This window comes from Rosa rugosa, chromosome 2 (genome assembly GCF_958449725.1).
Source record: "Rosa rugosa chromosome 2, drRosRugo1.1, whole genome shotgun sequence".
Taxonomy (NCBI): Eukaryota; Viridiplantae; Streptophyta; class Magnoliopsida; order Rosales; family Rosaceae; genus Rosa; species Rosa rugosa.
Genome location: NC_084821.1, coordinates 58,143,544 through 58,158,186, shown reverse-complemented (window position 1 = coordinate 58,158,186; position 14,643 = coordinate 58,143,544). Strand labels below are relative to the sequence as shown.

The 14,643-nt window shown below is 35.4% G+C and overlaps 1 protein-coding gene across 5 annotated transcripts; it reads right to left on the bottom strand.

Annotated features, from left to right (window-relative positions):
• Positions 1-3,502: 3,502 nt before the first annotated feature.
• Positions 3,503-9,356, bottom strand: LOC133728781 (uncharacterized). Of its 5 annotated transcripts, none has more exons than XR_009856006.1 (8): positions 8,907-9,356; positions 8,762-8,820; positions 7,354-7,443; positions 6,618-6,863; positions 5,987-6,016; positions 4,968-5,030; positions 4,442-4,654; positions 4,124-4,249 (listed from the first exon to the last, which is right to left on the bottom strand). XR_009856006.1 is itself a non-coding variant. In XM_062156225.1 (2 exons), the coding sequence occupies exons 1-2, from the start codon at positions 4,650-4,652 to the stop codon at positions 3,924-3,926; spliced, it is 537 nt and encodes a 178-aa protein (XP_062012209.1). In that variant the 5' UTR covers positions 4,653-4,945; the 3' UTR covers positions 3,503-3,923. The 5 variants fall into 5 exon arrangements, 1 of the variants encoding a protein (XP_062012209.1); XR_009856005.1 differs by having other exon boundaries at positions 4,965-5,030; positions 6,618-6,871; positions 8,907-9,354; XR_009856004.1 differs by having other exon boundaries at positions 6,618-6,871; positions 8,907-9,352.
• Positions 9,357-14,643: the final 5,287 nt, after the last annotated feature.

Below are 14,643 nucleotides of genomic sequence, written 5' to 3'. Positions count from 1 at the left end.
GGTCTAAGGGGATTAGGGGATGCTTGACTCAGTAAGAGAGGGGAACTACTCTTGGCAGTTTCAAAAGGAATGCATGGTTTCTTTAGTGTGAGGTCCACATAACTGTATGCTGCAATTTTAGGCTTACAATCCATACTTCAAGCGATTTTCAATCTGCATCCATGATTCTAGAAATGGATTCACTATTTGCGGTTAATTATTTGCTTGCAGAGGATGATGATTGGTCAGTGGAGGGAAACTTGATCAAAGAAGCGAAGACCCTTTTTCATTTCTTTAGTTCAGTTATTTGTACATATATCTCACGAAATGTAATTTGGCAAAGCATTTGTTAGCTAGGCATGCGTTTTTGTTTCTTGCATTTCAAGCTTGGGTAGATGATGGGCCTTCTTGGCTATTCAATGTACTGATATCTGATGTAAACATTCCAATTTCTTAATATAATGCAATTCCTTTACCCAAAAAAAAAATCTAGGTGACAGTTGATGAGAGAAGTAGCTAGAAAGGTTCTTCATTACCAGTAAATGGGTTTGTTGCGTCGAAACTGAGGTATATATTGGAGTCAAAATCTAGTCATCAAGTCAGTGGCTAACTTAAACAGTTTATATATTGTTCTTATATACTCGGGCTTCTTGTCAAGTAACATCCTAAGAGCAACTCCAACAGCTTCCCTATAATTTCTGTGTTATAGAAAAGCAAAAATCAAAGTTTTAGCCTCTTTTTCTTCTCCAACTCCAACAGATTCCCTATTTTATAACAATCTCTAAAATCTCCATAATTCTTTCTTAAAATTTTAGAGATTGCTGTAAATTCAGGGAATTTGATTTTTTATTTCCTCACTATCCCTAAAATGAGGAAAATTAGGGAATCTGTTGGAGCAAAAGAGACTCATTTTTCCCTAAAATATAGAAAAATCAAAATATGGAAAAGTTGTTGGAATTGCTCACTTAGTGCCAGGTTCAGATAGTGTTGAGAGTTATCACCCGGCGTGTTCCTACTTACACATTACCAGCCGAGAAAGCCTTATTTTCGTATATAGGAAATTAGATTCTCATCTTTGGATAGGACTAGTGTTCAATGTATAAAATATAAATCGAAGAAACTAGAAAGAAAGGGTCATATAAATATTGAAAGTTTCCGAGGGAATAACCACTTTTGCTTAGGATAATAATATAAGTCGTCGCAAAAATTGACTGCATTGATCTTCAATTTGTAAAACCTATAGAATCCATAGCAAATGGCTGCCATATAGATATTGGACATTTGAACCTAGGAGACATCATATCTAGGAAATTTCAAACTTGTCTGTACGTGACCGTGGATTTGATTCAATACATATTATCAAACTATATATGATGTTTTTGCTTTCTCCTTTTGCCTTTTGCAAGATTCAATGATTTAGACGTTAAAAATAACGAAGATTCAAAGTACATGGGAACATTTTTAGCCAGCTGACTAATTAACTTCAAGTCTTCAACCAACAAATCTCGTCCGGTCTGATTCCCTGTAACATGTTTTCCATGCCGCTCCATAGAACTTTGATTAACATGGCCGGTGAATTAGGTAACGGTGAAAATGAAAGTTGCTAATTATAAACGTGAATTTTGATGGACATGGCCGGTGAATTAGATGACTAAATAGTTGTATATTTAATTAATTTTAACAAACATATTTTCAAATAGTACTCTAAACCTAAACAAAATCATTCTTGTCGTTGATTCAAATTCATAGTTATCGAAAATGAGTTTCGCATTTGAGAAGGAAGTTGTATATATGTGCGTGTGTGTGTGTGTGTGTGTGTGTGTGTGGGAGGGGGGGGGGGGGTGTGTGTGGCCGATGAATAGGTACATATATGGTGAAAAATGAAGTTAATAATTATAAATGACGGCCAGTGAATTGGATGACTAAATGTTTATAATATGACTAATTTTAACAAAAATATTCTTATTTCAAAAAAAAATAAAAAAAATCTCCAACAGTACTCTAAAGCTAAACACAATCATTTTGATTGTTGATTCAAATTTCATAGTTGAGAAGGAACTTATATATATATATATATGGATTAAATTCAGTTTACCCCCCTGAGGTTTGGGGGTAATTTCATGTTAGTCCATGTCCTTTCAATTTAATCAGTTTACCCCCCAAGCTTGTCAATTCTCCTCAACCGTGTCCATTCCATCCAATTTGGACGTTAAGTCTGACTTTTGAGGGCTAAAATGGTCATTTCAAAAAAAAAACTAAAAAAAAAGGAATTTTTAAATTTTTTTTTCTTCTGCTTTTTATTATTTTTTATTTTTTTCTGGTTTTTTGTTTTTTTATTTTTTATTTTTTTATTTTGTCTTCAACCTATACACCACAAGTTATAATAGGTTTATAAGAACAAAAAGATACTCTAGGTGGCTGAAAGCCGCTCGCTGATCTACGATATTTGTGATATATCTTCGATAAAGTGAGAATTTTAGGAGATATCCCCAATAAAGTGAAGAAATATCTGTAAAAAATGATTTACACTTTATCTATAAATATCTGTAAAAAATGATTTTACACAGATATTTCTTCACGATTTTACACTTTATCTGTAAATATCTGTAAAAAATAATTTTACACAGACATTTCTTCACTTTATTGGGGATATATCTTAAAATTCTTCTCTTTATCGGAGATATGTCATAAATATTGTAAATTAGCGAGCGACTTTCAACCACCTAGAGTATCTTTTTGTTTTTATAAACCTATTATAACTTGTGGTGTATAGGTTGAAGACAAAATTTATATAAAAAAAAATGGAAAAAATATTTTAAAATGAAAAAAAAAAAACAGAATTTTTTTTTTTTTATAGTTTTTTTTTTGTCTTGAAATGACCATTTTAGCCCTCAAAAGTCAAACTTAACTGTCTAAATTGGACCGAATAGTAGAAATTGGACACGGTTGATTGAAATTGAAAAGCTTGGGGGTAAACTGATTAAATTGAAAGGACATGGACTAACATGAAATACCCCCAAACCTTAGGGGGGTAAACTGAATTTAATCCTATAAATATATATATATATATATCCAGAGCGGAGTTCCGCTTTGAAATTACGGAGTGAACTTTGAGTTTTGGGTCGCTTTTAGGTCGCACATCTACATCTCGACCGTTCAATTTTTAGGTACTAGTGTATAGATCATCTCTGCAAATTTTCAGCCAAATTGATGACCGTTAAGGCATTGATAACTGCCTTAAAGCTAGTACGGTTCAGGTTGGACAGATTCAGTTCGTCGATTGGTTTAAGCGAGTTCACTCCGTAATTTCAAAGCGGACCTCCGCTCTGGATAAAATCTGTATATATATATATATATATATATATATATATATATATATATATATATATATATATATATTCATATATATGTATGGCCGGTGAATTAGGTACATATATGGTGAAAAATGAAGTTAATAAATTATAAATGTGAATTTTGATTGACATGGCCGGTGAATTAGATGACTCAATAGTTATAAACTAGATAATCCCGCCCGCGCGATGCCGCGGGGTTGTTTGCTTGCTAAGCTTTATCCATTCTTTGTACAAATATTTACATAACCAGCACTGATTTGTGACATGGCAAAGAAGCACCCGAACTAATTGCTCAAACTATTGGAGCTGAGATAGAAAAAAAATTGGATTCAAATACTACCTTGCAAAAACCCCATTACTCGTTTGTGACATCAACTAAAATACCATGCAGAAAACCTACTTGTTGAACAACTCAACCCTGTATTCCATCTCCTTCTCTGCCATTCCAAAAATTTGCACACAATTATTTAAAAAGCATGAGTTCCAGGACAACAACTCAATAGCAAAAGAGTACCAATCCATCTCTGAGAGTAAAAATAAACCATGTTGTCGCCTACTAAACTCTTAGGAAATACCTTTGTTTCATTAAGATCAAACACTCATCACTGACCAATTAGACAATATGCCAAAATTGATTGCACCCAAATTGACAGAAAACAGAGGTTCCAAATACCCACTCAGAATTTCAATAACAAAATTCCAAAACTTTCCCAAAGATCCAATTTTTGGCACACCTGAATTCCTTTTCACATTCAAACATGTACAAAGGAAAATCAATGAAGAAAAGGGTATGTACCTGTTCCTTTTCTCATTATTAATTACGTATTCATAATTGATTATAAGTATACAAATAAGATGTATTACAGTTTTTTGAGAATCGACACGCATTTTTCTCGCCCTTGGACATGATGGCATAGCTGAAAAGAAAATTAACAAAAATTAGCATACTTGAAGAGCCGAAATGAAGGAAAAAAAAAACTATTAATACCAATGTAGATAACTTATTATGAACCAAGTAATTCATTAGATTCTTTATCTAAATTATTGAAATTAATTTTTCATATATAACAAAACTGTAAATATTGATAACGAATGCATATAATAATTACCAGCAGTATCAGGTACAGCGGCTGTAACACCAACAACAGTAGATGAAATTGAATGCTCAACCATAGTGGAATCACCAGCTCTTTGCTTTTGTCTTTTCCTCCTCATATTCGAGAAATTCTCTTGACTACTTTGTGAAACGCTGAGTTCATCTTCACTTCTCTTTTCACCCAAAACAATATATTGTTTATTTCTTCCATGTCGAACCGCCATTTCTGTACATAAATGATTAACTAATCATACATCATTCATAAATATTCTATAATATGACGATTAATTTTTGGAGAACTACTATTTCTTAGGCGAAATGCATCAACACAGAACTTCATTTACGATCACATGATCCTGTGACTTTCTGCAGTAAAAAAATATACTCAAGACTACCCGGATATAATGATAAATGAAATGTGTACTATCAACATCATTATTCCCATTAGTTAAGAAACTGTGCTCACTTTTGAAAAAAGAACAACAGCAACCATTAAAGACAATTTACATAGAAAATTTCAATAGCTTTACACAAACAACCTGGAATATTTATATCTGAAGCCGAAAGAGCTAAAGAAGTTGACAGCAAACTGTTCCTCAGATCTGCAGAATAAAAGGAAAGTATTTACTGAATATCATAATACTTTAGATGCACAAACACAGAAGATGCTTACAGAACCTAGGATACCTAGCTACCTAGATGGTGATCAAAGTAAAAACATCATCAACTGCTGTAAACTTCATGGTTTATAGTGAAGAAAATCAGTAACCAATGCAAAACTCTAGTATTTATAAAGATAATGATTAACAAAGTATTCCTTCTTTTAAGATTTGGTTTATATGACTTGGATATATCACTTGGATTACTCTTTTAACATTTTCTAGAGATCATGCCAGAAAAATCCAAACAGAACAGCAATAATTTTTAAAATTAATTATAAAGCTGCCAAACGTAAACACAAAGCTGCTCGAACCAGAAGCAAAAGGCTAAAAAAATATATAAATAAATAAATAAATAAATTGACACACCAAAAATCTGGCACCTAGTATGAAAAGAAAAATATGCTGTTTTCAGAGTTTTACTTATTCTTAAGAGCTAAATGAATTAGTTTTAGGTAGCGTCCTGAGAATTGTGTTCTGATCAGCAAAGTTTGTTTCTGATGATATGTAAAGAATATCTATGCTGTAAAAGAACAGAAAATTGATTAGTTCTTTGAGTTCCAACTACACAAAAAACACAACAAATCTAACTTCAGCGGGGTTGTTTGCTTGGTAAGAAAAAAAAAGCTCGAAAGGCTATTTGAAAGAAAATATCCAGAAAAATGTCCAGATTTACCAAATTGACAGGGTCATGGTTATTTATTATCCAAATTGAAATGTTTTCCATAATAGAAGCAAAGGCAAAAACCAATGCTCTCTAATGAGCACATAAAATGCAGACATGAAGGGCGGAAAATCATAACGAAGGGAATTAAAGGCTTGGTTCTATTATCTAAGCATTACAGTGAATGTATAAAGTTTATGAAGTTAATAAAAACGTAACAGAAGCAGGGTGTTACCGGTGGAGTTGGAGGGCAGCCACTTATAACCTGCAAGAGTGCAAGAAATACAATAAAAAAAATGATCAGTAACCATTAGAGAGCATTGGATTCTCTAATCAGAAAAGATAACTTTAGATCTCTATCAAAAGTGGATTTTAAGTTAGTGAAGTGCATGGTATACTAATAATCTTATTTCTCGCCATGTCTGTTAATAGGAATCAATATTAACAGTAATGATTGATGAACATCTCCTCTGACTAACAACCTGCTAGAAATGCTTGACGTACATATCATTGTAAAAATCTCGTTTGAGAAGCATGGAAAGCACAATATGGACTGTCATAAGAAGCTCCCAACAGAAAAGTAGAAAGAGCAACTTAGTATGACAAAAAACTAACAAATGACAGAAGAACACGGCAAGTAAATTAATCACTTTGAACAAAGCAACCAAAGAAGAGAAAATGGCAAAAACAACACTTAAGAAACAAACAAAATCACTAAAAATTTGTTGTTCATTACTATAACTTGGTAAAGCAAATTTTGAGAAATGAGAGACTGAGTTATGAGATCAACATAGTGATATTTGATCTTGTGTGGATTGAAGAAACGAAGAATATATAATCATGACGGAGCAAGAAATGAAAATTACCTATACTGACAGAAAGAATTGGAAAGAAGGAGATGAGGATTCACCCCAACTGAGGAATTCTGTAATCGAGTCTGGGTTGGCTCTGATGTTGATCTCAGAAGCAAATGAAGAAGATTTGAACCCGGCTAGCTAGCAATTAGAGATTCAAGATTGAACCAAAGTCGATCGATCTCTAAAAATAACATATTTAGTTGCAGACCACTTCACTTTTTTTATTGTAGTTGGTTTGTTGCTGAAAATAGTCACCTACAAATCTGGAAGAAGAATGAATCAGCACAAATTGGATGTTAAAATAAAAAGGAAGAACAATGAATCAGAACAAATTGGATGTTACTTTTATTATTTACATTGTGCTCATTATTTATTTTGGCTCTTTTTCTGGTTCTCTGATTTGTGTAAAATATATGTTTGAGTTTATTATTTACAGGTTCTTACTTAAAAACTCACACAGAAGAAAATAGTGGTAATCCTTGACATCACACCAAGATATCATAATTAAAAAAAATGCTTGTGTATATTTTCTTCATAGTTCTGTCATTGTAGTCATTGAAAATGTATTTCAATTCATGAGTATACTTGCTTACTGTGTGCCATGCAAAATGAAAACATTCTAATCATTGCCGCTTCACCTTGCACTATCTCTTGAATACTTTAAGCGAGGTCTGACTCATATGGAAATTAGAGCAATTTCAGAAACCAAAACAGGGGAAACATAATGTAGGAAACAGTATCTTACCTGCAGCTCTCGTGCTTTCCTCAATGCAATTCCAAAAATGACCTTCCTTCTCCTTGTTCATGACAAACTCAATCTAACAATCATAAACCCCTGCATCACCAAAATCAAGACAAAAAATTAATCCATTACCTGGACAACAATGATTTTAATGAATGACAACGAACATATGAGTTCTATTGGTGAAAATTTTTAGCATAATGCATAGACAATGATTGGTATGCCCATATTTTTGCCAGAATAACGCACGACGATAATGACTTTAAAAAATTGTATCTCCAACACCAAAAACAGATACAATTAGATAATTCAACACATTGGAGATAACATTTGCATATGAATTAATCAAAATATGTGAATCTTGATAATAGCCTTTATGTGCTTGCTACTATGAGTTAACCTATATGCAAATTTTAACTGAACTAACTTGCAACTGGAAATCAATTTTATCTAGATATATGTCTGCATTAATATCCCTCATGTATGTTTAATTAGTAAATATCCCTCATGTATGTTTTATGGTATTTCTTGCTTCTGTCCAACATCTTTTCTAATAATGGTGAGCTAAAATTGTGGAGAGGAAGAATGTATTATTTGTTTATTTGAACATAAGAGTGCATTACAACAATATTCTGCAAAAACGACATAATGGTCGGACAGAAAGAGATAACAAAGCTTCTTCAATATGGTATAAATTATCTAACTACTGAACTCTTCAAAAACGACATAATGGTCGGACAGAAAGAGATAACAAAGCCTCTTCAATATGGTATAAATTATCTAACTACTGAACTTATAAAAATAGCAGCAATCATAAAGTTTCTTGCAGCATTTCCTCCTGGCATTTAGGGTTGTTTTGGTTTTCATATTTGAGGACTGGTTTAAGTAAACTACTTGCAGAAGAGATTTCATTTTGCTTCTACCCAAAGCATTATGCAATAAAACAACATACACATTCAATTATCCAATTAAGTTGCGAAATGATAATGGTAAAATCTGAAAAGTTCCCATTTGAAGCCATAAACCACAACTCATAAATATAAGCTTCGAGTTAAGATCATACAATCACAAACTGAAAGGACTCAATGATCCCAAAAAGCATACAAACACAGGAAACCCAAAGGAACAAAAAAAAAAAAAAAAAAACCTCGGAATCGTCTCTCCCAATGTTCATACATTAAGATTCTACAATCAAAAACTCAATGATCCCAAAAACCATACAAACACAGGAAAACCAAAAACTCAAAGAAACAAAAAAAAAAAAAAAAACAAAACAAAAATTGGGAGAATTGTGATTTTCCAATTATCCCAGAAACCATGCAAACAGAGGAAACCCAGAAACTCAAAAGGGAAAAAAATTTGGAGAATTGTGATTCTGGAAAAAAAAAAAAACAAAAAAAACAAAAATTACCGATTTTGATTCGTTCCCGTCCCCCTCTTCCTTTTCTCTGAACTATCTACCTTCTTCCCCTGTCAATTTCATATATACATATATAACCAATCAGATAACTCCAGCTCTTCCAATTATGGGAAACAAATGAAATTGCACTACCAACCTTATCAAACTGCAAAGGATTTGAAGCTGCTTTATTCTTGTGCTTCTTGCTTCTCTCTTTCTCTCAATGATGAATTTCAGTCCTTTGGGCAAACAGAACTGAGGTGTGGCGTCCCTACGGTGGCAATGATGGTGTCCTTAGCAAACTACGCTGCACCGATTGCCCATTTGATTTGCTTCTTCTACTATCACTCTTCTCTCTATCTTGAACTTTTTTTGCTTACAGAAGATGGTAATTTGAGTGGTGTCTGCAGCACTTTCTGATGTCCTGTTTCTCCCCCAAGCGGTCGTTCGGTGGAGAAAAGCGCAGAAGACACGCGGAAGACGAAAACACGGCGCGACATAAATCGTACAGGTGGGCTAGGTGGGCTGTGCAATTCCTTAAAACACAAAAGGGCAAAAGCGTCAGCACACTATTCATAAGGGGAGTTACTGTTCATAAGGGAGTTGCATCTTTAGAAGAGAGAATTTGATTCTTATTAAACGGGATGTTAGCTACATTTAACGATGATTTTGGTTTGACTAGGAATATATACTTCATACTAGGATGGTGATTTGAGATGGAAATGGATATTTCAACATCAAAGAAATTTCGCAATAGATTCCATACATAGACCAAGTCATACTTGACTTAGACCACTTTGATTAGACACAACCGCACAACTACAATTATACAACCGCACAGTTTCATCACTTTCATCTAATCCACAACAATGAAACATCATGAGATCAAACTATACTGTTGGCCTGTTGCATATAATGAAGCTCAATCAGTTTTTATCTGTTTAGGTGATAATATATAGGAAAAATAACAACTTCGGTCACTCAACTTTTCTTTATTTGACACTTCAGTCATTTAACTTTGAAAAATATCAATTTAGTCACTCAAGTTCGACACCAGCTATCACTTTGGTATTACTGTTAACTCCACCGTTAAATTTTTTTAAATATTATACATTTTCAAGATATTTTCATCATATCATAAAAATATTTTTATAAACATAAATACATATTAAAAAAATTATTATTTCCATACATAATTAACCTACATCTCATAGAAACCAAGAAAAAAAAAGAAAAAAAGACAATACATCTCCCAGACCTTGCATTAGTGCATTACTGATCGCATATGCAATTATAACTCATAATTGTGTTCACAAAATTGCACACCAGAGGAGTTCATAAAACTAGGAGTGGGCATATGCTGGGAATAATTCGGTAACCGACCGAACCGAACCGGTTTTTCCGGTTCGGCAACCGAACCGCAATCAAAACGACGTCGTTTCATCAGGGAACCGCACCGAACCGCTTAATGCGGTGCGGTTTCGGTTCACGACTTCGAACCGCCCGAATGCAACCGAACCGCACCGATTTATTAAAATATATATATATATATAATTATTTTAATAATTTTTTATATTATTAGAGATTTGGAGACTAACCCTAGTCCCTTGCGGCCGCTCCCTTCATTTTTCATTTTTGACTTTCAGTTTCATCTTCAGATTTCAGATCGAAGATCTCCCAGAGTCCCACAGCATCTCTCCTTCATCTCTCACAGTCTCACACGACTACGGACTACCCACCACCGCCGGCGGCCTCTCTCGCTTGTCCCTTCTCTCACGGCCAGAACCCCAACGCCAGCGGCGCCTCTCTCGCGTGTCCCTTCTCTCAAGGCCAGAACCCAATCGCCTCCGGCGCCTCCCTTCTCCCCTCTCGGTAATGCTTCTGCTTGTGGGTATAACGTCAATTTCATTAATTTGTAACTATGGTGGATTGGTGGTGATGGTTTGTTAATATTCGATCTATTCCTGCGTGTTGTTTTATTTTCTGGCTACTAGTTTGTGTTCATTATTTTGTAACTAACTAACTATGGTGGATTGGTGGTGAACTGGTGATGGTGTGTTACTATTCCTGCGTCTTGTTTTTTTCTTTTCTTTTTGTAATCAGTTGATACAACTTTACAGTTTGACATGTATTGTGATCACAACAGATCTTTGTTTTCTGTTATTTCAATATTTTGGATGATTGGCTACTTGTAGATTATGGAAGGGATTTCTGCAACTCCGACTTCTATACCAGCTGCAACTGCAGACTCTAGCATAGGGACGACCCCCACACCGAGTCCGAGTGCTGCAGTTGTTCAAAGTGATGTTCCAATACCACCTCTTCCACCACTTCCCCCACAAAGTGAAGAACAAGATGGAACAAACAAGAGGAAGAATAGCTCAATTGTGTGGGAGCATTTCGAGAAAATGAAGAATGCAGATGGGAGCTTGATGAAGCCAGGGCGTTCAAGGTGCAAGTATTGCCCTCAAACCTATGCAAGCGACTCCAGAAGCAATGGCACAACAGCAATGAGGACACACGTGATGTTCCAGTGCAAGAAATCACCTCTTTATGCCCCGAATAAGAGGCAGAAGTACTTGACCTTCGATTCGGTAGACAGTGGAGGTAAATTAATTGCTGTTGCTTATGATAAGAAAACTAGTAGGCTAGCTTGTGCGAAAATGGTGGTTCGTGATGAACTACCATTTTCTTTTGTTGAGAATGAAGGGTTTAGAGATTTCATGAGGGTAACTCAGCCTCAGTTTAAGCCACCTTCTAGGAGAACAATAGCTAGAGAAATTTGGAAGCTTTACGAGGCTGAGAGGGAGAGAATTAGGGGGTTTTTAGCTAGTAGTCAGGAAAGGGTTTCACTCACAACGGATACTTGGACAAGTATCCAAAACATTAACTACATGGTGTTGACTGCTCACTTCGTAGACTCTAGGTGGAAGCTGCACAAGAGGATTTTAAACTTTTGTGTGATTCCAAATCACAAGGGTAAAACAATAGGTAAGCTGGTTGAATCTTGTTTGATTAAGTGGGGGATCGAGAAGGTTTTTACAATAGTTGTAGATAATGCAAGTCCAAATCAGGTGGCCGTAGATTACATGAAGGAGAAGATAGGAAATTGGAATCAGTTGGTGTTGGGAGGCAGCTTTCTCCATTTGAGATGCTGCTGCCACATTCTGAACCTCATTGTGAGGGATGGAATGGAGGAGCTAGACTCCTCCATTGATGGCATTCGGAATTCTGTCAAGTACATTAGATCATCACCGGCAAGATTAGAGAAGTTTAGGAAGTGTGCAGCTCAAGAAAAAATTGAGCACAAGGGAGGAATTGTACCTTTAGATGTTTGCACACGATGGAATTCAACATACTTCATGTTGGATATTGCATGCAAGTACAAGAATGCTTTTACGAGGCTTGAGGATGAAGATCAGCAATTTGAGAATTACTTTCAAGAGAGAGTGGGTGGAAGCAAGAGACAAGGGCCTCCTAGAGCTACAGATTGGGAAAAGGCAGCAAGGCTGGTCAAATTTCTCAAGATCTTCTATGAAGCAACCTTGAAGTTTAGTGCCACTAAGCACGTAACTAGTAATGAGCCTCTCCTTTGGATGTGCACAATTGTTGGTGAGCTTGATAAGTGCATAGCTAGTGAGGATCCTCTTCTTGTTAGCATTGGCACTTCGATGAAAAAAAAGTTTGACAAGTATTGGCTGCATCTTGAAGATCTAAACAAAATTCTGCTTATTGCTGTGGTTTTAGATCCAAGATACAAATTATTGTATCTTGAATTTTTCTTCCCAAAGCTGCAAGCAGACCCAGGATGTGTGCAAGTGAAGATCGATGAAGTGAAAACAGCCTTGAGCTCGTTGTTTGATTTTTATGCAGGTTACTCTTTATTTGTTTTTTCTGTTCTCACATTTATTATTTTGTATAGTTATTAGAATATAAATACTCTAATTTCTCAATTTTTCCTTCAATTGCAGACGAAGATCCAGCTGCTGCAGCGGCTTCAAGGAACGTGACAATGCCAAGCATTGAGTCTACGCATCAGCAAGTTCAAGAGGATAGTCATGCAGCTTCTCTGCTTCAGTTCAAGCTTTTGCGGCAAGAGAAAGACGTGGTGGTGATCAAGAATGAGCTGGACAAGTATCTATTGGAAGCTTCAGAAGACCCTTCGAACCCAAAGTTTGAAATTTTGGCCTGGTGGAAGGAGAATGCTCCAAGATACCCCATTCTGTCCCAAATCGCCAAAGATGTGTTCGCTGTACCTGCTTCAACCGTGGCTTCCGAAGCTGCATTTAGCCTTGGAAAAAGGGTAGTGGATCCTTTTAGAGCTTCCCTTACCCCTAAGATGGTTGAGGGATTAGTTTGCTTGAGTGATTGGCTAAGGGGAGCTGGATTTAATGTGTTTAAGGAACCAACAACAGATGAGCTGCAGCTGTACGCCGAGTTGGAAAAGCTAGAAATTGGTAAGGGTTTCACCGTTTTAATTTTTTTTGAACTTGAGTTGTAGAGTTGGCTTACTTTTTTTGTTTTTCTGTTTTGCACTTGTTTGAAATTTGATGGATAGATGGAGGTGCTACTGCTGATAGTGACACTGAGGGATGAAGTGAAGGAGCTGGATTGCTTGGAGGAAGTTTGCTTGCTTGTTGGACTGCCATTTTATTTGAATATTTTCTCAGTTTCTGAATTTGGTGAATTTAGACTTGGGGAATGGTTTGTAATTTGGCACTTTGATGAACTCCCATTCTTAGATTCGGCATTTGGTTAATTTAAACTTTGGGAAATGCTTTGTCTAAGTGTAATTTGATTTTTGAATCTATTCAGACTGAGTGTATTAGCAAGCCTTTAATATGCTTTGTACTAGTGTAATTTGGCTCTCTTTTGCACCACTTTTTTTTCAAGTCTGCAGGTTTTCAAATTTCCAGGTTTTGGTTGCATGTTTTAATATGCGGTTTTGGGTGCAAACCGCACCGCACAGCACCGGTAAATCGGTGCAACCGAAAATGCAGTCCAAACAATGTAAAAAGCGGTTGCGGTTTGTAAAATGAAGCAACCGAATAATGCGGTGCGGTTGCGGTTTCAATCCCAAACCGAACCGAACCGCACCGAGCCCAGGCCTACATAAAACATAAAGGAGAACTTTATCAAAATATCATATCTTTGCAGCTAGCAAATTAAAAACATCTATCTCACTGTAGAAGTGAACAACAAAACCCAGAAAAATAAAGAATGTCAATTACCATTTCCATGAGTAGAGAAGCTTCCAAATTCAATTTAGCAAAAAATTATGAAGAATTACACAACTAAATCCTCCTAACCAAAAAGATTCAATCTTAAATTTCCCTTCACCAAATGATTCAATCCCTAATCAACCCAGAAGAGGAAAATAAACTCGTCTTATAAATAGCAGTAGGTTCTAGATGAAGAGCTGCTCCTTATCTTTGCACAGAGAAGCCAAGGCGTTGATGGCCTTGATAACTCTTTCTTAATCTTGAGGACTTGGTCCTAGTCTGCGGTGAAGTTGAGAATGTCTAGTCTAAGTTTGGTTAATGATCTAATTATGAGTCTCTCTGTGAGAGAATAATGATCTTTTACAAGGTTTGAGCTTTCAACTTGTAATGGATTAATAAGACTAGAGGGAGAGACTATTGTGTTTGGTCATGGAGGCCAACTGATCGAAACCTTCATTTATGCGATTGCAATTTGCAAGAAAATGATTTCAAGAAGGCTCAAATTAATCTTAATTTTTTCATATTTATCTTTTAATGATTTGACCAAAACGTCCTCAATTTTAACGGTTTGTGAAGGACAGCAGTGACTAAAATGTCAAACGATGTTAAAGTTGAGTGATCAAAGTGATATTTTTTAAAAGTCAATGACCAAAGTGTCAAACAGATCAAAAT

Coding starts and splice junctions, on each gene's coding strand:
- LOC133728781 (XM_062156225.1), bottom strand. CDS start 4,652: ATGGCGGTTCGACATGGAAGAAATAAACAATATATTGTTTTGGGTGAA. Junction 4,250..4,441: donor CGCTGTACCTGATACTGCTG/GTAATTATTATA, acceptor TTTTCTTTTCAG/CTATGCCATCATGTCCAAGG.